The 20,681-nt window shown below is 49.2% G+C and overlaps 1 protein-coding gene and 1 long non-coding RNA gene across 2 annotated transcripts in view; one reads left to right on the forward strand and one right to left on the reverse strand.

Moving 5' to 3' along the window:
• Window positions 1-1,346: 1,346 nt before the first annotated feature.
• On the reverse strand, window positions 1,347-8,289 carry SIX3 (SIX homeobox 3). The gene is made up of 2 exons (XM_083434362.1): window positions 6,904-8,289; window positions 1,347-3,490 (listed from the first exon to the last, which is right to left on the reverse strand). The coding sequence occupies exons 1-2, from the start codon at window positions 7,722-7,724 to the stop codon at window positions 3,298-3,300; spliced, it is 1,014 nt and encodes a 337-aa protein (XP_083290488.1). The 5' UTR covers window positions 7,725-8,289; the 3' UTR covers window positions 1,347-3,297.
• Window positions 8,290-12,297: 4,008 nt separating this feature from the next.
• LOC310674235 overlaps window positions 12,298-20,681 on the forward strand; it is a 34,138-nt gene continuing 25,754 nt past the window's right edge. Inside the window, exon 1 of the long non-coding RNA XR_014509462.1 lies at window positions 12,298-12,501. This is a non-coding gene — a long non-coding RNA (uncharacterized lncRNA). The remainder of the gene's footprint in view (window positions 12,502-20,681) is intronic.

Here is a 20,681-nt window from a genome sequence, read left to right on the forward strand (position 1 = left end):
ATCCCAATCAAAGTTTCAAAATTGTATTTTCAAGTAAAAACAAGCTTAGAATTCACCTCTTCTTAATTCACGCCTGACTAACCTGCCCCGGGGCCAAGCGAAAACTTTTGAATGCGCCAAAGGTGACGCGGGACCCCTGTTCGCGAGGGCAGAGAAAGGCTCTTTTCAACACATTAACCATCTACTTAGGACTCGAGGGGAGGAGCCGACAACTGATTAGGGAAGAAGGGGTTTGTGAGGTGGCTTCGGACGGCTGCTTGGTTGTCATGTTTGCATTTAAAGCTACAGACACCCCTCATCCCCCCCCCAAACCCCCACCATCACCCCACACCCCAAAATACCCAAGCACCCTAAAGTGTCCTAAACTGCACTCTGGAGTTTACTTAAGCAAAACAAATTAAAAAGTCGTCAAACTGATTTGGGAGGCGGGGAGGGAGAAGGAAATAAACACGATGGGGAAACCGTGTTGGAAAGCCATTTCCTAATGGTGCAGAATTCAAGAGAGAAGTTCTGCCGATGATTCGAGGTCAATGCCCACTTTCCAGCCCAAGCGCCTCAGCAGAACCTCTCGACCCGTGCTTCCTCCGAAGTAAGGACCGCCAGTTAGGTCGATGCCACTTACTTGCAGGAAAATTGATTTGGTGTCACACAGTGAGGAAGAGTATCCGAGCAGCCCAGAGTTAGAAGGGAGCGCGGGCTAGGAATTATACGCACGCACATATGCCTACGTTTACGCACGCACTTCAGACCCTGCAAACCTCAGGTTATATTTTTGTCCGGAACGTGGGGCGTCCCAACGTTTTCTCACAGGTTCTTCATCAGAGAGCAACATGCCACACAGGAGAGAAAACACCAAGTAACCCCTCGCTTCGACTCACCCATCTACAGTGGTGCAGGCACCCGATTGTCTGGGTACAAACGTACATGCCCACTCTGCGCAATTTCGCACCCAGCACCTCAAGAATATTGACTAAGAAGAAAGCCTCACGGATTGCGATGGGGTTCTAGCGGGCTGCAAGCCTAACACCACTGACCAACTAGTAAGCCCCATTGTATGCATAGGACTTACTTCTAAGTAGACATGATTAGGGTTGCACTGTATAACAAGTAGCCTTGCAGGCTTGCATCCCGATCCTTAAACTTACACTCCTTTGGAAGAAATTACCATGGAAGTCAATGGAATTTATTTCCAAGTAAATTTGCATGAGGTTGCAGGTTCGGGCAGCTTTCTTAGCCCTGTGCAAACCACAGGCACACTATATGGTCGACCAAGCTAGGCTCAGGGGCTTAACCTTTGCAGCTCAGAGAAGTCCTACCGGACTTAACGGGACTTACTTCAGAGAAAGCTCTTTTTTCTTTTTTGAGAAGTTAAGGGAGCCAAAATTGGCTTAACTCCGAGTGCTTCGGCTTAACGGGCTTGCTAGCTTGCATAAAGGGGTGGAATCACTGAATCAACACGAGAAGTGATTTTTAAAAAACGAAACAGCATTGCTTTGCGGCTGTTTCTGCGTGCAGCAGAGGAAAAACACCAACGTCACTGAATAGATAAGAAAAATGGAATACTGTATTTGATTTTTTTTTTTAAGAAAGTTTGTACATATAGATAAACACGCAGTAAGGGAAACAGTGGTATAAGTGTCCTACGTGGAGTTTTAGAAGAGACCCCCAAAGCTGCTATTTAAATACTCAAAAATGCTTTTGCATAAGAGGAGGACAGTGGCACTCTAAGCCTCGTTTCGTCTACCGTTGAGGTCCCTTTTGAAAACCTAGTCCATCACCTCTTGACAACTAAGTTTGTGCAAGGAACTCAAGTCAGGGAAAATGTTTTTCTTTAAAAAAAAAAAAAGAGGAGGAGGAGGAAGAAGAAGAAGAAGACGGAGGAGGGGAAGAAGAAAGAGAAGAAGAAAGGGAAAGAAAGAAAGAAAGAAAGAAAGAAAGAAAGAAAGAAAGAAAGAAAGAAAGAAAGAAAGGCAAGGGAGAAGAAGGCAAAGGGACAGAGAGAAGAAAAGTCAAAGAGAAGAGCAAATATAATATACAAGCAATTTTCTACACATATATTACAAACTGGGGGAAATGACCGCATCATTAAGATATACATAATTCATATAAAATTTTGAAATAAAAATAAAAATCTGTTACAGTCATAACTATTCTTTTTCCACATTTATAACCAGTACCCACACAGGCAGTGACAGACGTGTAGAAAAAAAGGTGCTTACGAAGAAAATGATTGTCTGTTGAACAAAAGAATAAAAATTCTTAAAAAATAAAAATAAAATAAAAACAACGACGGAGGGGGAGAAAAGGAGGAGGCGGAGCAGGAGAGGGGGGATGCATCTAGATTAGACCATCGCTTGGACTTTGAGGGGGGGGTTGGGATTACAGATCCAGAGAGACAAAGATTGATAAAAACCCAACAAAAAAGGCGATAAACATTTGTTATTTCCCTCTTCAAAGAGTTCCTTTAAATGTTTTTCTTTTTAAAAAGCATCTCTCTCTCTCTCTCTTTGTACAAATTTGATCGGAGTTTTCCTCCCGTCCCACACCCCAGTCTTTTTTTTCCTTTTTGTTCATTTATTATAGAGAATAGCATATCCCCCCCCCTTTTCCCCAGATACAAATTGAATCATCGTCATGCAAAATGGGTGAGATGCTGTCCATGGGAAAGCGCGAACAATAAAATCAAAACGAGGAAAAGAAAAGTAGAGCTGGAACGTGCTTTCGTCCTACAAAGAATACAAATGTCACCTTTCTTTCTTCCTTTCGCCATAATAATATTTATAATAGCAAAGTATGAGCATTAGCATTATTTCTCCCCCCCGCTCCAGAATCAGCAACTGTCCAACTTCTGGTTTTGCTCCTTTATGTTTTTATTTTTTATTGTTTTTGCCTAAGTGGATGCTTTGTTTCTTATTTCAATCATTTGCTTGGTAAAGGTTTGGGTTTTTAATTCCTTTTTTTTTTAAACAACAACAACAACTCTTTTAAAGGTCTTTTTGTAATTTTCTCTCTCGTTGTTTCGCTGCTCTGCCTACGAGTGTTCTGAAAGCGGCTCGTTGTTGCTTTCTTTCCTCGGAGGCCGGGGCAGTTCGGAGAGGGGGGCGGCTGCTCTCGCTCGCTCGGGGTAGGTAGGTGGGTGGGTGGAGAAAGGGGGGGCTTATTTTTGCCTTTTTTCCTGATTGGTTTATTATTATTATTATTATTTATTTATTTCCTCCTTTAAGGGTTTGTGTTTTTTTCCTCCTTTTTTATTTGTTATTTTTTTTGTAGCATTCTGTTTTGTTTTTTGTTCCGTTATCATACATCACATTCTGAGTCGCTGGAGGTTACCGAGAGGATGGACGTGCCCGTCTCGGCTCGTTCCGTCAGGCTGGAGACGCTTGTGGTGGGGCTGGCCGCCGTGGACGGAGACTCCGCCGAGCTGTGGGTAGGGCAGCCCGGTTCTGACAAGGACCGCATGCCGCTCTGTCCGATCGCCTGGTGCTGGAGCCTGCAGGACGCGGGGTTTGGGGGTTGGGGGTTGGTGGGGAGACAAAGGAAGAGCACACAGATCCTTGCTCAGAAAGGAAAGCCACACAGAAAGGGAAAGAGGCGAGACTCCCCGAAAACCCGGCCCTCGAACGCAGCAATCCAGGCGCGTAAAAGCGCATGGCTAGGGAGGGGACCCGGATCCCGAAGGCGCTTGCCAAGAGGGCGCAACAATCCGGAGACACCTTTCCTTTTTCTCCAGCAAACCCTTCCCTCAAACAACCGCTTAGCCTGGTTCATCGAGAATCCTTCCTTCCTCCCCTCTCTCTCTCTTTCTCTCTTTTCTTTCGGCCTGATCTCAGGCCAGCCACGGGGCCCGCTGCCGCCTTCTCTTTGCTGCCCAGCGCGGCGCTGCAAGCCAGCTTCCTGCCTGCAATGGCCCTCTCTCCCTCCGCAAAAAGTGTTTCAAATCAAAGGAGAGGGGGTGGGGGGGTTGTGGTTGGGGGGGGGGAGAGTTAAAAGCAAGCAAAGGGACTTCGGAGAGAACAGGTCGCTTGGAAAGCACAGAGTAAAAGAAACGCTGTAATTATATTTTTAAAAAGAGCGGGGTGGAGAAGACAGAGGGTTTGCGTAGGAAAGCAATTGGCACGTTCAGAAATGCACACACAGAGAGAGACGCCAAGGCAGGAACATAAACGCACGAACGGGCCGCTATCGTGTCGGTTTGCAAAATATTAGTCGGCTTCAAGCTAACGCTCCCCTTACTCACACTATCTCTATCCCTGTGGCCGGTTTCACTTGCGAGGAGCGGCCATCTGTGGGCCTCGATCTAACCTCTAGCGCATTTGCCGCCGCCCCCATTGAGTGACAGTCCAGCCCTAACAACAAACGTGGACAGTCACAAACGGTGGTCTGTAGAAGCAAAGGGTGGCGCCTTCCCAGATAGCCCCCGTGAATCACTTAAATAAATGCGTACCTATATACAGACATACATACACACTTGCAACACTTAAAAAAAACACCCCATAAAATAAACAAGCACCCAAACCAACTGAGGACACTGTTTTGTGGGGAGAGGGTGTCCACAGAGCAGCATTTCCCAAGTCATCTGCATGCTCAGACTTCTCTCTCTTACACACACACACACACACACCCGCACCAGTGTATTTTCCAGCAATGCATTTATAGTTTTATTTATTTATTGTTTTTCTTGGGGCCGACGGCAGAATTCTCAGACTGCCTTTGGAAACATACAGACCGCCAAGAGACAAAGGAATCTCGGCCGCTGCTCTTTATAACAGTCAACAACTAAGTGGATTTCTATAGGGTGGGTGGCTGGGGAAACCAAGCCCAGCGAAAAAAAACAATCTGCAACCGCAGCAGAATATTCTGAATACTAACACGCAAGGCGCTGGACGATTATGAACTCTTGAGCCGTTCAGATCAAGAGAGCTGGGGGTGGGGGGCGCTGAGTAGACTGAGAAGTTGATTGCATACCCCCAAAGGCCAGTGCATTTTTTTTAAAAAAAGTGTAGGATCAGAGGCAAAAGAAAATAGCCAACAAATAAACAAAACAAACATTGTGCCGAGCCCTGAAATCCTTTGTAAAATGTTTTGAAAGACAGCCTTCGGGCAACTGGATCTTGTAAGATTTTAATCCCCCTCTTCACCTCCGCAGTGAACTGATTTTAAATATATTACATATTTCAATTGCGTTTCTGCACTTTTTATTTCCATACTGTTTACTTATTTTCCCCCCTCCCGTCCCTCCACCGCTGCCTTACAGTTCCTAGACTGACAACTCGGTGAGTCAACCCAAACCTTTAGCAACTTTCCGGCTTCTCTGTTATGAGTCGATCTATTCTCCCTCCATTGATGAAGCTGAAAGGTGTTTTTTTTATTTTTATGCTTTGTTGCTTCCCCCTCAACCCCCTGCTCTACATTTCAGATTAAACTTTACCAAAATATACATTGCTATATAAACTGGGAAAGTCCAATTGGAGGAGGTAAAGTGCCACCCTTTGTTTATATTTTCTGGATTGTTTCATGGGACCCTTAAAATTCTTTGTGATCTTATTTATTTTCAAAGCTATTATTTAAACCCCAACATTCTTAAAGCCACGTTGAGCAATAAGGAATGGCAAGAAGATTCTGCGTGGCACACCGACACAATAAAATCACGCCTGCTCACACAAACCCTTGCATATTTATTTACATACTCATAAACATACATAACTCAAACTAATGACATCCGGAAACAGAGATAGGAGAGGGCGGATAGCTTAAAAATAAATGCTTTCCCTTCATTTTATTTTGATTCCCGCACCCCCGCACCCCCACCCTCTCGCCTCTCTTTCGGCAAATGAATTTGTTTTGTTTTTTTATATAATTAAGAAGAACAATAGAGGAACAGCTGCCTTATTTTCGCTCTGTGGAAGAACGCTACGCATTATGATGTTTGTTTAAACTGTTTATAGCTTGGGCGGAGGGGAGAAAAGTTAAGTTGCCAAATACAGCTTTCACGGCACAAATGTTAAAAAAAATACATCTAATCCGCACTCCTTCTGCATTTCGCTGCGAGGACTTGTCCCTGTTGTTATTGTTGATGTAGCAATAACAATCATGGCGGTAAAAATAATAGGCAATCTATGAACAAAAAGAAAGAGGACGTGCGAAAAGGAGAATGAAATTTTTAATTAAATTAAGAGCTCCATCCAGCTAAGAGGGTTTCTCTCAGTTGGTTCCACTGAGTGTGGTGACTCGGCTGAAGATAAAGTCCCTTTATTTTGTGGTTTTTGGATCCCTAGTTAGAGTAGGCACACACGCGCACGCATACACACACAGACATACATTCTGCGTTCAGAAAACTGCAAAGCATTTTACTGAGAGACGGGGTGTCCTATTTAGAACTGTGAAGGAGAGGGACGGAGTTTGGAAAGAATGTGAAACTTTGAACGGGTGGCGGAATCGAGTTGCTTCTGTTGAGCAGCCCATTCGGGAACGGGAAGCGAGCCCTGTCTTTGGCTGTGTGAGGAGCGTAGTCTCCTTGATAGCTCCCAGGTGGGAAGGGAACCCTCTAAGGGCCTCGTTTTCCTTTTTAACAGAGCCCACTGACTTCCTTATCCCTGCTGTTGGAGCCAGCGAGCCCTCTAGGACAAGATTTCAGGTCCCCCATATCACACGCACACACACGCAGAACTGAACCCAAAGGCGATTTTTCAAAGGGTCAAGGATAGCCGCCCTTGCAAGGCGTTCTCACTCTTGGGAGACTTGCAGAAGGCGAGGCGTCCGATCTAGACAAGGCAGGCCCCGCGTGGGATGGGCATGGGTTTGTGTCCTAGCTGTGTGAGCTCCTCACACCCGCTGCCTACCCCCACCTTCAAGCCTCACCCCCCCCCCCCCACACACGCCCAGCTTCAGCCTGCTGGCACTGACCTGTTCTTGGCGGCGGCCGCCCGGTCTCTCTGCCTGCGGTTCTTGAACCAGTTGCCCACTTGCGTGGGGGTGAGGCCGGTGGCCTGCGCCAGTTCCCTTTTCTTGCTGGGGTTGGGATAGGGGTCCTGGAGGTACCACTCCCTCAGGAGGCTGCGAGTCCTCTCCTTGAAGCAGTGCGTCTTCTGCTCGCCGTCCCAGATGGTCCTGGGCAAGGGGAACTTCTTGCGCACGCGGTACTTGTCGACGGGGCCCAAAGGTCTCCCGCGGAGCTTCTCGGCTTCCTGGTAGTGCGCTTCCAGCCACATAGCCTGCAGCTTGCCGTGCGACTCCTTGGTGAACTTGTGGTTCTCCAGGATGTGGTAAAGGTCTCGAAAGTTGCCCGTGTGGAAGGCCACCACCGCCCGGGCGCGCAGGATGGATTCGTGCTTGTTGATCGCCTCGCATGCCCCCGGCGCTACCGGCAGCGACCACAAGAAGCGGCCCAGCCTCTCGATGTCGCCCGTCTCCTCCAGCGTCTCGCAGACGCTGGCCACTTGCTCCGGGGAGAAGTTGAGTGTGGGCAGCTGGAACATGGACAGTTCTTCCGGGGCTCCTCGAGAGGCGCCTCCTCCTCCGCCGCCGCCACCGGCGGATCCTCCGCTACAACCGGTGGCGGCACTGCCGCTGCTGCCACCGCCGCTGCCTCCTCCTCCTCCTCCAGGTCCGGAGCTGCTGCCACCGCTGGCCAGAAGGAGCGAGCGGTGGTGGTGGTGCGGGTCGCTGGGGAAGTTTGGCAGGAAGAAGTGGGTGGGATAGAGCTCTAGAGGGGACCTGAACACCATGGGACCCAGCCTGGCGGACGGGGAAGGGGGGTCGGAAAACGAGAGAGAGAAAGAGGAAGAGAGAGAAAGGAAAAGAGAGAGAAAGAGAGAGAGGAGCTGGATCAAAGCGAAATGAAAGGAAGACAGGAAGACGGAGAAGGCGCAGAGAAAGAAGAAGAGGAAGAGGGGAGGGACAGGGGGATCACGCACCCCACGCGCATCCACACCCGCACCCGCACGCGCAGCCACATAGAGACCCTCATCCAAACGCACACACGCACTCAGCCGCGCGCGCGCACTCCCCTCTCTCTCTCATACACGCACACAAACACGCTCACTCACTCCCACCACCTTTCACACACACTCGCACACGGGCAGGCAGGCACCGGCTCGCTCGCTCACTCACACGCACACGCGTGCCCAGGCGGGCGGGCAGGCAGGCATCCGCGCGCTGCTGCGGGCTCTCTCCACACACACACACCTCCCGACCCGGGCGCCGCTGCCGCCGCCGCCGCCGCCGAGGCGCAAAGCGATTCAGTGATTCGGCCGCGATCGCCCTAATGACAACAGCCTCATAATATCTCTCCTAAATCCACCGTGAGTGCAGCGCCGAAGCATTTTGTTTCGCTTTTCTATTGGCCCGCCGGGTGTCGTTGTGGCGTCGCCATGGCAGCGCCCTGCCAATCACTGTCAGGCCTGCCAATCATGGGGGACTACGTAAGAAAAAGGGCTCTTACCACGGCGCCCAAAGGCGAAGGGGAGGGGAGTTGGGAAGGAAGAAGCCAGCCAGCCAGCCAGCCAGCCAGCCGGGAGGAGGGGCGGGGGGGGGAGGGCGATCGGAGGAAAGCTTGTGTATGTGTGTTAATCTTTGCAACTCCTAATCTTAGCACTTCCACTTCTCTCGCTGCGTCTCTCGTCCCCCCCCCCCAACACTCCCCACCATTCCATTCCCTAAATAAAAATGGTTTTTAAATAAATTCTTTGGTGGGAGGCGGATGCGCAAGGCAGTGCGCAGCGCCTCGTTTGAATGGGATCAGCAATTACACGCGGAATATGACCGCCGCCTTTCAGGAGAACCCCCCTTTGAGCCAAAGGAAGCGAGAGGAAAGCGGGGAGAAAGTAGAGAAAACGAAGAGACCTGGGCCAACCAGCCCGCCCTGAGCTCGGTCTTCGAGAGAAAGGGCTCCGAACGGAGACCATTTACACATGATTTGCACGTAGTTGCGCTTCATTCTGCCTATCTGAGCACTAATAGCGCCGGGGAAGAAAAGCTAGATGAGATCATTAGGCCCATCCTCAGGCCGCTGACCCTGCCAGGAGCAGCATCTAAATGCAGGGGAGGCGCGGGGAGGGTGGGGTGGAGGGAGAAGGAGGAGAGGGCGAGCTTCCTATGTATTTCCTCTCTCCTTCTCCCTCTCTCTCCCCTGCCCTCCACCCCACCCCGCTCCGAGTTTCTGAGAGGCTGGCCTCACAAGACAAAACTTTGCCAAACTCGTTTTTTTCCCCTTGGATCGCCGGGATCTGGTGCTGGGAGAGTCCCAAGAAGGAACCGCGGGAAACTGAGGCCGACGGGACTGAGTTCCAAATCCGGCTGCGAACTCCCACGCGCCCTTCACCCGGGAGAAAACGCCCCACGCAGCCAGTGGAGCTCTGGTTTCCGAATGTGGCCACCACAGGCCACCCTCCGCAGTCTTGACGCGCGGGGCCACAGGAGGCTCCGATCAAGCCTCCTTCCTTTGTTTATTTGTTTGTTTGTTTGAGGATTGTGGCAGACATAATTACGCTCTGGTGAATTCTTTTTCAGGGGCCGGGTGGGTGGGCTCGGATTGCAGCCCAGAACTTCCCCCAAACTGGTCCTCATCCCCCTCCCCGCGCGCGCCCCTGGACGCTGCTCACGGATTTTCTTCCCGCAGACCTTTCGCCCTGCCCAAGCGAGTTTCGTAAACCCACCGGGGATATTGCCCTGATATAATATCCTAAGGATTGGTTGCATCTCTTCGTAGGTTTCTCACCCGTCTCAATTCTTTCTTTCTTTTTTAAAGGTCGAAGAGTAATCAAAATATTCGGGGAGGGCGGAGTCTGGTGGAAACCCCATATTTACACCTATATCTATAGGTGAAAACAAATCGCTGCATGCTTATCTCTGGCCCTGAAGCTAAGCCGGCCTTTTCCGTCCAGCCGCCTGCCTCCATTTATCCTTTAGGTGCGTTCCTTTTAAGGCGATTTTAATCGGCATCTTGAGCTGGTAACTCCTTTTGTTTGGTAGCTGCGGCTATGGAAGTGTGATTTACAGAGATTTGTACGGGTCATGGATGTCTTTCCAGCCTTACTGTGTATATTTAGACAGGACTTTGGTTGGTGTTAAAAAGTGTATATTTTGAATGGGTTCACACACAGTAGCAAAACAATGCGGACATTGTCAAGGCATGTAGAACGCGTATTGAAACGCAGCATCCAGACTTTTCCTAATCTGCCCTCAATAAAGCTGAAATAATTATCCTAAGCCGTCTTTCTAGAAGAAGAAGGGGGGGAGAGAATCATTGAGGAATTCAAAACTTTTTTTAAAAAAAAAAACCTTGGGGGGGGGGAAAGAAACTTTGCTCTGCATTCCGATGCAGATCTAGTAGTACGAGGGGAGGGCTAGGGGGGGTGAGACATGGAGCCCAAACTCCTTGCAGACATCAATGGGAGCGGAGAGGGAAGAGGTGGGGGCAGATGTACAATTAAAATGGGGAAACATCGCGTGACTTGGCTTATTCGGGGGGATAATCATCATCATAATTCGCAATGCTGCAATGAGAGAGTGAGAGAGAGAGAGAGTCTTTAACCGGACTCCCAAACTGGTCGGGATCTTTTCACTGCGCAGCCCCCATGAAATAAATGCCAAGTGGCAGATGAATAGGTCCAGTTGGAATAGCTATTGGACTGGAAGATCCTGGCTGGATTATGTATTCATCACTTCTCTAGCAAACTGTCAACGGGGGTGTGCTACGTTGGTTCATATTCCTAATGAAAACAACTCACCCTCTTAATTTTTAGTGATGTACTTAAACACTTCTGTTAACGTATTTGCCGGGAGGGGAGGGCTGGGGTGGGAGCTGAGGAATCCTTCCCTCGCCCTCCTCAGTCCCTTGCCCCAGCTCAAATTTCAGCCCTACGCGGTCGGTTTTGTGAAAGCCAGGAATTGCCCACCATCGTGTTCAGCAAAAAAAGAGGGAGGGCGTAGGGTTATACAGAGCACCTCATCATTACAAGCATTCTCTTATAGGTAAAGGATTATAGACAAGGGGGAGAAATGAGGTTAATGATTCGGGAAATGGGAAAGCGGGGCAAGACTTCTTTCTTCGCTCTGTTCGTCTTACACGATTAGGAAGAAAGCATTTGGGTAGAAAAACTACCACTAGTCTCCAAACTGTTCTTTCTTCCAACCCAGACGTTCCCTGCTCCCAAGAACCTTTCGTGCCCGTCCGTGTCTTCCAGCGGGACAGCTTCGTAACAGCTGGATCCTACACGTGTCTGCTCCGGAGTTAAGGCCCGTGGAGATCCACGGGCCTTCCTTCGGAGTAAACGGGCCTGGGCCTGGGCCGCCCTTCGAATCCTGCTTCTCTTGAGCAAAAGGTCTCCATAAACTTTAAACGTGGGGTTCACGGATGGGTTTGACATCGACGTAAGGCGTTTGGGGTTGCAGGGATAGAGATGGGGGACCCACACAGAAGTTGTATTTCTCTCTCTCGCTAACTTTCACCCAGCCCCTTTAGGCGCTTAATCGACAAACTATGGAAAAAAGACGGGGTTTATTACGCTTCTCAGCTGAGCTCCAATTCTCTCCTAGCGCAGAAACATCCTGAAAAGAATAAATGTCCATATCTTTCTCTTGAGTCTTCACGAATCGGATGGAACAAGCTTCTGCCCTCCCTAGCTGAGGCGTCCCACAAGCAGTGGGGGCTTCCTTTTCCCATACAAGAGACTAAGATGGATAAGGGGCAAAATATGAAAGGACATCTCAGCAGGTGGAAACAAGCCCGGGTCGTCTTCTTCTTCTGACTAAGACGTGTTGATTCTTAGCTCGGCCGTCCCCAAGGCGACTTTCTGCAGACAGCCCCGGACTTCTGTTTCTAACGCATCGTCAGCCATCTCCCCAATGCCGACCCCAACCTCGTTTCTGGATACCGGTGCCTTTGTGGCCCTTGCCGCGGTTATCCTCCCCAAACTCCCGAGCGCGCACACAAGCGCACGGACAAACTTTGGGCATTGTTACCGGGTATCGGGTGGGAAAGGGGGGGGGGGCGGACAGCGAGGATAGGCTTCGCCCTAAGCAGGGCGACTGGAGCTCTCCATCTCCCCTCGCCTAAGCCTGTTAGGGACACATTCTCCTGTCCTTAAACGTACAAGCAGATAATTGTTGGCGCGCTATCTTTGTACGGAGGAGGCCAGGGTGTAAATGCCTTTTAATGACTGCAGCTGCTGGCTGAAAACTGTCAATGGAATTGGCGAACACAGAGCCCCCGGAAAAGAAAGAGAGAGAGAGAGAGAGAGGAGAGGCGCTTTTTTTCCTTTTCCTTTTTTTTTTTTTTTTGCAAGCAAACTGCTGAGCCTGAGAGCCGCTGGAGTCGGAGAGCGAGCGAGCGAGCGAGCGAGAGAAAGAGACAGACAGAAAGGAAGGAGGAGGAGGAGGAGGTGAAAAGAGAAAGAGTGATCGGAGGAAAGATCCCAGCAGCCGAGCCGCCCGCTCTTCCGCCTCTTCACCCGGGCCAAAGACATCAAGCCATGCTGACCTTGAAAATCCTTTCCGGATCCTGTAAGTGGCGGTTTGTTTGGGGGGGATGATTTTTTTTAAAAAAATTCATACGCTCAGGTCCCACTGGAAAAACTCCTGCTTTTTTTTGTTTGTTCAGGGTTATGTTTTCTTTCTTTTAAAGGATCCATTCCCATCCCCGCCCCGCATCTCACTTCCGTGACCCGATGGCTTAAGAACTCGGGGATAGAGTTCGATCCCCATCTTTGCTAAGGAGCCCGGGAGGGGAGGAGAAGGGAGGGAGGGAGGGAGAGGAGAGAGGAGAGAGGTCGTAGCGGGTACAACGCCTCTGCTCGCAGCCTGCTTGTCTTTTCTTCGACAGGCTTGCTCCTTCCTTGGGGCTCTGCATTTATTTACCCGCCCCCCAATCCCTTTCACCAAAGGGCATTTTGCACCCTGATTTTGAACAGGACAGGAGGAACAGAAGTCAATTCCCCGGGAGAGATCAGCGGGGCTTGCTTCCCAAATAATGTGCTTTGGACAGGATGGTGGGGCGCGCGGAGTGGGGGTGGGGAGCCGTCTCTGACCGCTGTTCCACCTCATCACTCTTTTGGAAGGGGTTGTTTCAGCATTTAGATCCCGGAGACGATTTCCCCAGTGCTGGAACTACCTGCAGCACCTAATTTGAGGGAAGCGGGTTCCCAAGTAATTGTCTTCCTCGGAAGTCAGTCCCTTTGAATTCAATGGGGCTTCCTTCCAGGTCGTCCAGGGTCCGCGGAGGAGGCGGCGCTCCTTTTGCGCGCGTTTGCTGAAAAATCCAGGGTGCCCGTCTCTCCTTGGGCAACTCGGTGGATGCCATCCCGCGCCACCGAGAGGCAAATCCCATTTGTGTGAATGGAGCGTGATACTATAAGTGTGGATCCTGAAAGCGTCGTCTTAACACCTAGCATCTCCACCGCGCCTTGTCTTGGGACTCCAAGCGCCTTTGGTTCAAATGTAATAACTGAGGGATGGGGGGGGGGTTGTCTCTCCTTGTCTGCAGGACTCCTTTCTTTTGTGCTTCCCAGTTTATCCCTCTTTCCTGCAGCCCCCACCTTCCTTTAATCCTGATTCTGTCCGGAACGACCTACCAGGCGGGTCAGATTCTCTCCCCTGCTTTTGTGTGTGTGTTCAGATTGTGTGCTAAAGTACAATTCTGGGCTTCCTCTGGAAATTAAAAAGTGTTGGGAAGAACAGGGAAGAATTAAGAAAGGGAAACCGGGATAAAAGGAAAAGGAAAGGAGAACTCAGATCAGTCACAATTACACACACACACCCCTAGACACAACAAACAACAACAACAGGGTTTTCATTGAATTACTTAATAGCAAGCAGTGATTATGTCCTGGTACAATTATATCCTTAAAAAAAAAGAAGGCTCCCTTCCCCATTTCAGAATAAATAAGAAACGAATACATATGTTAGACGTCCTCTTAAGTTTGACCCACTCGGCAGCTGTAATTCAATCCGGTTGATGTGAAGGGTGTGCTGTGCACGCGGGTGTAAAAACCGAAGGCAAAGGACTCTGGCGGGGCGGGGGGCTAGTGGGGATAAGTTTGTATTAACTGGCTCAAAGCCCCCTCCAAAGGTTCAAGGGGAAACTTTATATATATATTTCGGTATTTCTTTTCTGCTGGTAATATCGACGTTAAGGCTGCAGCCTTAAACTCCTTTATCTAGTGGTTGAATCCAGCGAGGTTTTCTTCTAAGCAGACAAACGTGTCGGACTGTGCTGTTCAGAGTGACAAAGAAACCGAATTGGTTTCGGTTAGGAAGAGTGCAGAATGTGTGTGTATGCCTAGTTTTGAAGCCAATAAATTCTGTGCGGAGGAAAAAGTTGTTCTTCTGTTAAAAGGAATAGTTGCGTTTCTAAAGTAGCCCTCTCCAATCCTCTTGCAATGAGTTTGTTGCAGGGATTCAGAGCACTCCTTTTCAAAAAGGTCTCTCTGGTAGCAAATATTGTTTCTCTGACTCGAAAACGAACCCTCTCTCCTATAGTTTGTCCGGCTAGTTCTTTTTCCCCAGTTCCTGACAAGGGCACTCTAATTCCAGGTGGAATGCCTTTTGCTTCAAGCCTTCCGATTTCTGCACTATTTTCAACCACCCAACTTTCCCCCACAGGGACCTTGGGTTTGCTTGTCTGAAGGTTTGCACTTTCCCCCCGGTTACTCGGGATCCCGAACCATTTATGCTTCGCAATAATTCCCGCACATTTCAGAGGACTGTATCTCAAGTAACAATACCCCCTGATTAAATGCAGGTACTTAGAAATTCAGTCCCAAGTGACTAACAGTCAGGCGCTCAGACTGATCTTTTGCAAACGAGGCTACTCCAAAGTAAGTGTTGATCCTTATTTACTTGTAATTACGCCCAGGTAAGTGTATATAAAACTGTAGACTTATCCGCACCCTATGGCTTCAATTTAGAGTTAGGAGCGGCCCAATTATTTCAGTGGGACTTAAAACTGGCTTCAGGCTACAGTCCCATTATACGTGTGGGGGGGGAGCAGCATTGGTCTCAGTGGCACTTACTCCCGAGTAAACAATCCTGGGATCGAGCTTCACCTGCCCACTGGGTTATGGCCCCATGTGTTTAGGATCAGAAGGTGGTGCCCAGACCTGCGGGCAAAATCCTGGTTGTGTAAATCCCACTGAGTCCGGTGGAACTGATCTCCTAAGTCACTGTTTTTCAAACTGCAGCCATACCCTGGAAATCGTTTCCCTGCACGGTCTTGAATACCGTTAAATTTTGTTATTGAACATACACAGACGCGTGCATGCATATATCAGTGCAGGCGTAAACTTTAAAGAATAGTTACAGTTACTGGAAGACAGTACCTATTGCTTACTCCAAAGAAAACGTGCTTTAAGGGTGCTATTGTTATACGCATCCTCGGTAGTAAATATCGCCAGGTACCGCGGGGCTTTACTTCTGAGTGGCTCCGGATCAGGCCGCACCAATCGGTGCAAGGGAGATCCTTAATCTAATTTAGAAGCTGTAATTTAGCTATGTTAAGTAGAAGACACACTCGGGCTTCTTGGCAAGGGCTAACAAGCGCCAGCCAGGCCGTTGGGACTGATAGCCGCCTCGTGATTTAGCCATCAGGCAGGAGCAGAAATGTTAACGTTCCCATGCAAAAACGCAGGGGACGGTGTTAGCCGGATCCTATGCTGGGTTTTAAACAGAAAAAAAAGCCCTTCCGCGCTCAGCAAGCCCAAGGAAAGACGCACAAGGTATGGCAGGCCAGCGAAGTTTCTTCCGTCCACAGGCCTGAAAAGAAGGACGCCGAGAGAGCGCAGGCAAAGCACATGGCTGAAGTCCGATTCTTCACTTTTCTCCGGATTTCAAAACAAGAACTAAACAAGAAAAACCAGAGTACTACGATTTCCATCCAAATTGTTCTCTCTCTTTTAATTCCCAAATTCCTGGCGAGAGGAGGAGTGGGGGGGGGGGGACCCTGAATATCTTATCAATCTCTGGCAGTGACCCTCATTAGGGGGGCATCCTGCTCGAGGCCCCGCCGTTGGAAGAAGGCTGCCCAATCAGAGCGATTGCACGCCTTGTTAGTGATGGCTGTAATGAAGCTTCGCCATACACTCGAAGAAAAGCTCCCTCAATGCCGATTTACCTAATGTCAACTCGTTACTTCTAATGAATCGCATCAAAACCCGGCCCTGAATGGGAAGCGGGGAGCAGGCGCTGAACCTGCAGCCCCTCCGCCCTCGCCGCCCCGCTCTCTACTACAACCACCCTGGGCTGCCTGCTCCCACCTTATCCAACCTCATCCAACCAACGCCACCTCCTTCCTTCTGCGCCGTCGAAGAGGAACGTTTACGCAGCTCTGGGGTCTCGGGGAGGCGGGTGGGAGACGACGCTCGGTGGCCCCGATCCATCTAAAGCAATCCGTGACAGGCCCTCGCAACGACCCTGTGAGGTAGGCTCAGGCACAGAGGGCGCCTGCCCCGAAGCGCGTCATCGCTGGGCAGAGATTTGAACCCGTGTAGGCAGCGCTTGTCTCTAGCCCCGACGCCACTCCTGGCTTTTCTTTTCAGTGGGAATTCCGACCCAGGCTTATCCACATTAAATCAGAAGCGCGTTTGTTAAGTAGGTACATTGGAGTTTAAGGCAGGGCGGCCGCCAGGCCATATTGCGTCACGGGTGAGACAAGGCAGAAATACCACCCCCCCTACATTTCGAAGGGACTGATCTCCCCAACTCCCCCCCCCCCAAAAAAAGAATGAAACCACCTTCCCTGGATTGGGACCAGCACCCTTAGGGGGACGGGGCCGTCGCGCGGTGCCTGCTGCGTCGGCCAAAAAAAAAGGGACGTGGCCCCTTTAAATCCGGGGCTCCAACATTCCGTAAGGGAACTTTGCAGCAGTTAAGAGTCTTTGCGCTGCGTTTTCGCTTTTCTCCGAAGGGGCGGGCGCGCCGCCCTTTAAAATCAATTAGTATTTTTCTATTCTGGAGGTAAATTATTCAAACAAATGTTTGGAAAGACCCCGAGGGGGGAATTTGGCCATGACAAAAGGTTTGATTAGCCTGATTTCCTCCTCCCCCTCGGCTCCCCCCTTCCTCCAATACACACACCTCCCCAAAAGTAACAAAGCAACAGAGCAGCTCCATGCCACTAGAAGAGGGCAGCGCCAATTAAACGCCAGCCATTCTCTTCTTCGCCCGAAAGTACCCCCAAACTATGGTGGGAGCTCGCGGGTCTGGGTGTATGTTTGTTGGAGGGGGGGGGAGAGGATTTATGGCCTTGGATTTGCCAAAGTACAACAAGAAAATAAAGCAACTACCACAAATATCAGAAAAGCCGCGAGTGCTAATGGGGTGTGTGAGAGAGAGAGCGGGGAGAGCTCAATCCAAACAATAGCAAGCCCTAAATGCAGATTATTACATCCACCGATCCTTGTCCATTATCTGCCCTCCGTACTGTCTATATATTGATTTCCATATCCGCGTTTCATGTCTGTGAAGAGAAAGGGCGGCGGTGGTGGGGAACCAACAGAGTCCAGAGGCTGAACTGCAGTTCCCCTTTGGTCCTTGCAAGCATGGCGAGTGTGGTTTCTTTTTTTTGGGGGGGGGGGTGTTCCTTAACTTGTCCACCTGGCTCGCCCTTCCCATTTCACCTAGGCACAACCAGGCTCTGCAAACAAACCCAAGAGTGCTTTGGCAGGCAAGTTGTCCGTGTTATATATAAGCGCAGCTTGGCCTCTAAGCCGTCTCCCCAAACCTTTCCAACGCAAGAAAAGTACAATCCCGAAAGACTGGTGGAAGAACTAGACAGATTGGCCAAAAGGTAACATAAACATTTTCCGGGGGGCGGGGGATAACCGACAGCGGATCAATCAAGGCCCAGAACAAGAGTGCAGCGCTTAAACCTCCACACACCACTCCTGACACCCCGCTTAAAATCAGCTGGTTTTTTTTGTTTCCTCCACCAGAAAGCTTTACGAAAAGAGTACAGTCCCCAGCCAGAGAGAAGAGGGAAAGTGCGGATTTGAGAAGCTTTTGCAAATACGGGTTGCCCCGACGCCATAAACCCTTACTCCGAAGTAAGTCATGTTGATTTCACTAGGAGGGACACCCTTAGCGCGCACAGAATGGCGCTGTTATGTCGGAGCACCGGGGAGTCGCCATACAGTATAAATGCTACTCAATGTGCTTCGGAGTAAGGAGTTTCTGGATCGTGGCAAGTCCCGTAACTGCAAGATATTTCGAAGGAAGGTTCCAAAGTGTGGCTGGAGTATGTGTGAAATTATTCAAGATAGGTCTACACAAGCCAATATAACCGCTCTAAAGTGGCGTGGATTCTGATTTCCTCTCTGGCACCAGCCTGTCTTGGTGCCGCACTGAACTCCACGCAGACACCACGCTGTAATGTGTGAATTTCTTGGAGGGCGCCGGAATAACGCGATGAGCACGCAGGTGTGTCGCCTCTCTCCGCACCATCCCTGTATTTATTTTAATCAACAGTGCTGTGGAAGGTCAAAACTAAAGGAAAATATCTTCCAATTTGCAAGTAACCCTGCCAGCCAGGATAATGCCTCCGTTGCTTTCCATAGACCTCTCTCCTGCTACAGCACATTTAAGCAGAGACGGTCACTGTGTTACAGAATCAATTGACATCGGCTGAAGTGAGTTGTGGGTGTCACTGCGATCTTTCACAAGCACTGGAGCTTCTGGCTCAGCGGGTGAAAGCATGGCTTTGCTATCCCCATATATAAACCAGTCTTCCCACGAAACTTGGAAATAAACATTTTATTATTATGTTTAAATAATAAAACAACCGCCGCCGCTACCACCACAGCCACCCCAGGTCAGGACTCAGCCAAAGGAAAGCACTTTTCAGTCCCATTGATTTCAAAGGAAAAGGCATGAATACTGTCTAAGTTCTTCCATTGAAGTAAATGGGGATGACTCGTGATTCACTTTGGCTCACTGTCAAGGAGCGTCCAAGGTTCTTCAAAATCTTAACACTCCTAGCACATGCAAGGATTTGGGGAGAAGGAAACTGGGTGACGCATGATCAATTGATGATGATGATTTCTTCCTACAAGTGTTCAAATTCTCGCTGACGACGGCCCAGGAGTAACAGTTCCGCCCTGAACAAAATGGGCTGCCCTCTTTATCATGTAAATTGCCATTCACTTGACACCGCACACCCCCGTTTAGCGGATCAAGCTCGGTCCTGGATTACTGGGGGACTTTTGTAAGGCTCTTACTCAGGACTAAACAAATATTTGACAAAACTCCCCAAAGAGAAGGCTGATCATCTTCGGCTGCGTCAGGGAAATGACCATTCATGAAACGTAGGGGAAATTTCAGGCATAAAGATACTGCCCTAGGCAGACTTGCTGGTCAGTAAGTCAGTTCCGTATTTATGACCAGGAGTCCCTTATGCTTCAAAGTCAATATGTTGAGGATGTGGTATTAATATATATGCATTTTAAATTCAGGATCCATATGCCCACACATATTAGTTCAGTCAGGCTAGATTACTGAGAATATTATGTTAAAATAAAATAGGGGAAAAACAAGAAAAGGCGTGCTTGTGTGCGTGATTTATATCTGTACGATAGAAATTGTTGATACGTGTGCATGTCTACACACTCCAAACTCCAAAAAACTGTTCCACACAATTAAAAAAAAGCAGGCTCTAAACCGATCTGAGATGCCATTGCTTTTAGTGGTATAATTTTCTCCCGAGAAATCTGTTGAGAGCAAGGGAAGTCACGAGTCTGCTTGTGGATCCGGTGATAATCATAACAATATGACACGGATCGCACCCTGAATGTAGCAAAAGCATTGCTCTCGCTGTGCACACTGCATGCGTCTTTATCAAAGGTCCTAAACAATCACATACACACGCATTCCCAGTTAAAGGTGCATTTCTGTGACATTTCAATTCTGTCTTCTGAAACCGCTAATTGCTCTGTACTCTATTCGTTTTTTAAAAAGATGTGTACACATCATCAGCAAGGGAGTGAGAGAAAGAGCGCAGGGAAATTGGATATTTTTTTCCTTAAGGAAAGAGAACGGTGGGGAGGGGAATTTCATATATGAAGAGGAAATATCTCCAGGAATTTCTCTCTCCCTCTTACGCCTTCTAAAGCAGTCAAAGGAAAGAAAGGTATTTAAAAGTTGTGAGCCGCTGAAAGGTGCTTCAGAGAACGTTGCATCAAGAGGCGCAGCCCACAATTCCTGTTTGGATTCAACAAATAGGCTTGGGCCGGGAAGTCAGGTGCAATTTTCTTTGAGTTTCAAATGAAAAAAAAGCGCTCCCGAGACACTGATCTAGATAAACAGAGGAGGAGGCTCCGATTTCATTACAAATTAGTCGCTATGAATTCAGGAGGGGGGGGGGACGCAACCCTGATAATTCCTATCTGAGAAGAATACACGGGTTGACTGCGAAACAGGTCACGCTCGGAGAAGGACCCATTGAAAGCAATGGACTTAAGAGAGGCTGGGTTGACGGGACGTTGGTTTCAGAGGGTCTTCTTCTCTGAGCGTGACTAAATCGGCTTCAGCATGTAAATAAGGAGACAAATAGATAATCCAAATGCAGTTAGGCAGCCATAAGATACAGCAATTCGAATCTAGGGAGATGGATTTAATTAATTTATTGGGTAACCCCCTCCAACTTCCTTCCTTTCTTCCTTCCTTCCTTCCTTCCTTCCTTCCTTCCTTCCTTCCTT

This window comes from Podarcis tiliguerta (genome assembly GCF_965153285.1).
Source record: "Podarcis tiliguerta genome assembly, chromosome: 3".
Lineage (NCBI taxonomy): Eukaryota > Metazoa > Chordata > Lepidosauria > Squamata > Lacertidae > Podarcis > Podarcis tiliguerta.

What these genes read in the sequence shown, in the direction of transcription:
- SIX3 (XM_083434362.1), bottom strand. Translation starts at nt 7,724, where the DNA reads ATGGTGTTCAGGTCCCCTCTAGAGCTCTATCCCACCCACTTCTTCCTG. An exon ending in GCGGCCGCCGCCAAGAACAG is followed by an intron (nt 3,491 to 6,903) that starts GTCAGTGCCAGC and finishes CGCGTCCTGCAG; the next exon opens with GCTCCAGCACCAGGCGATCG.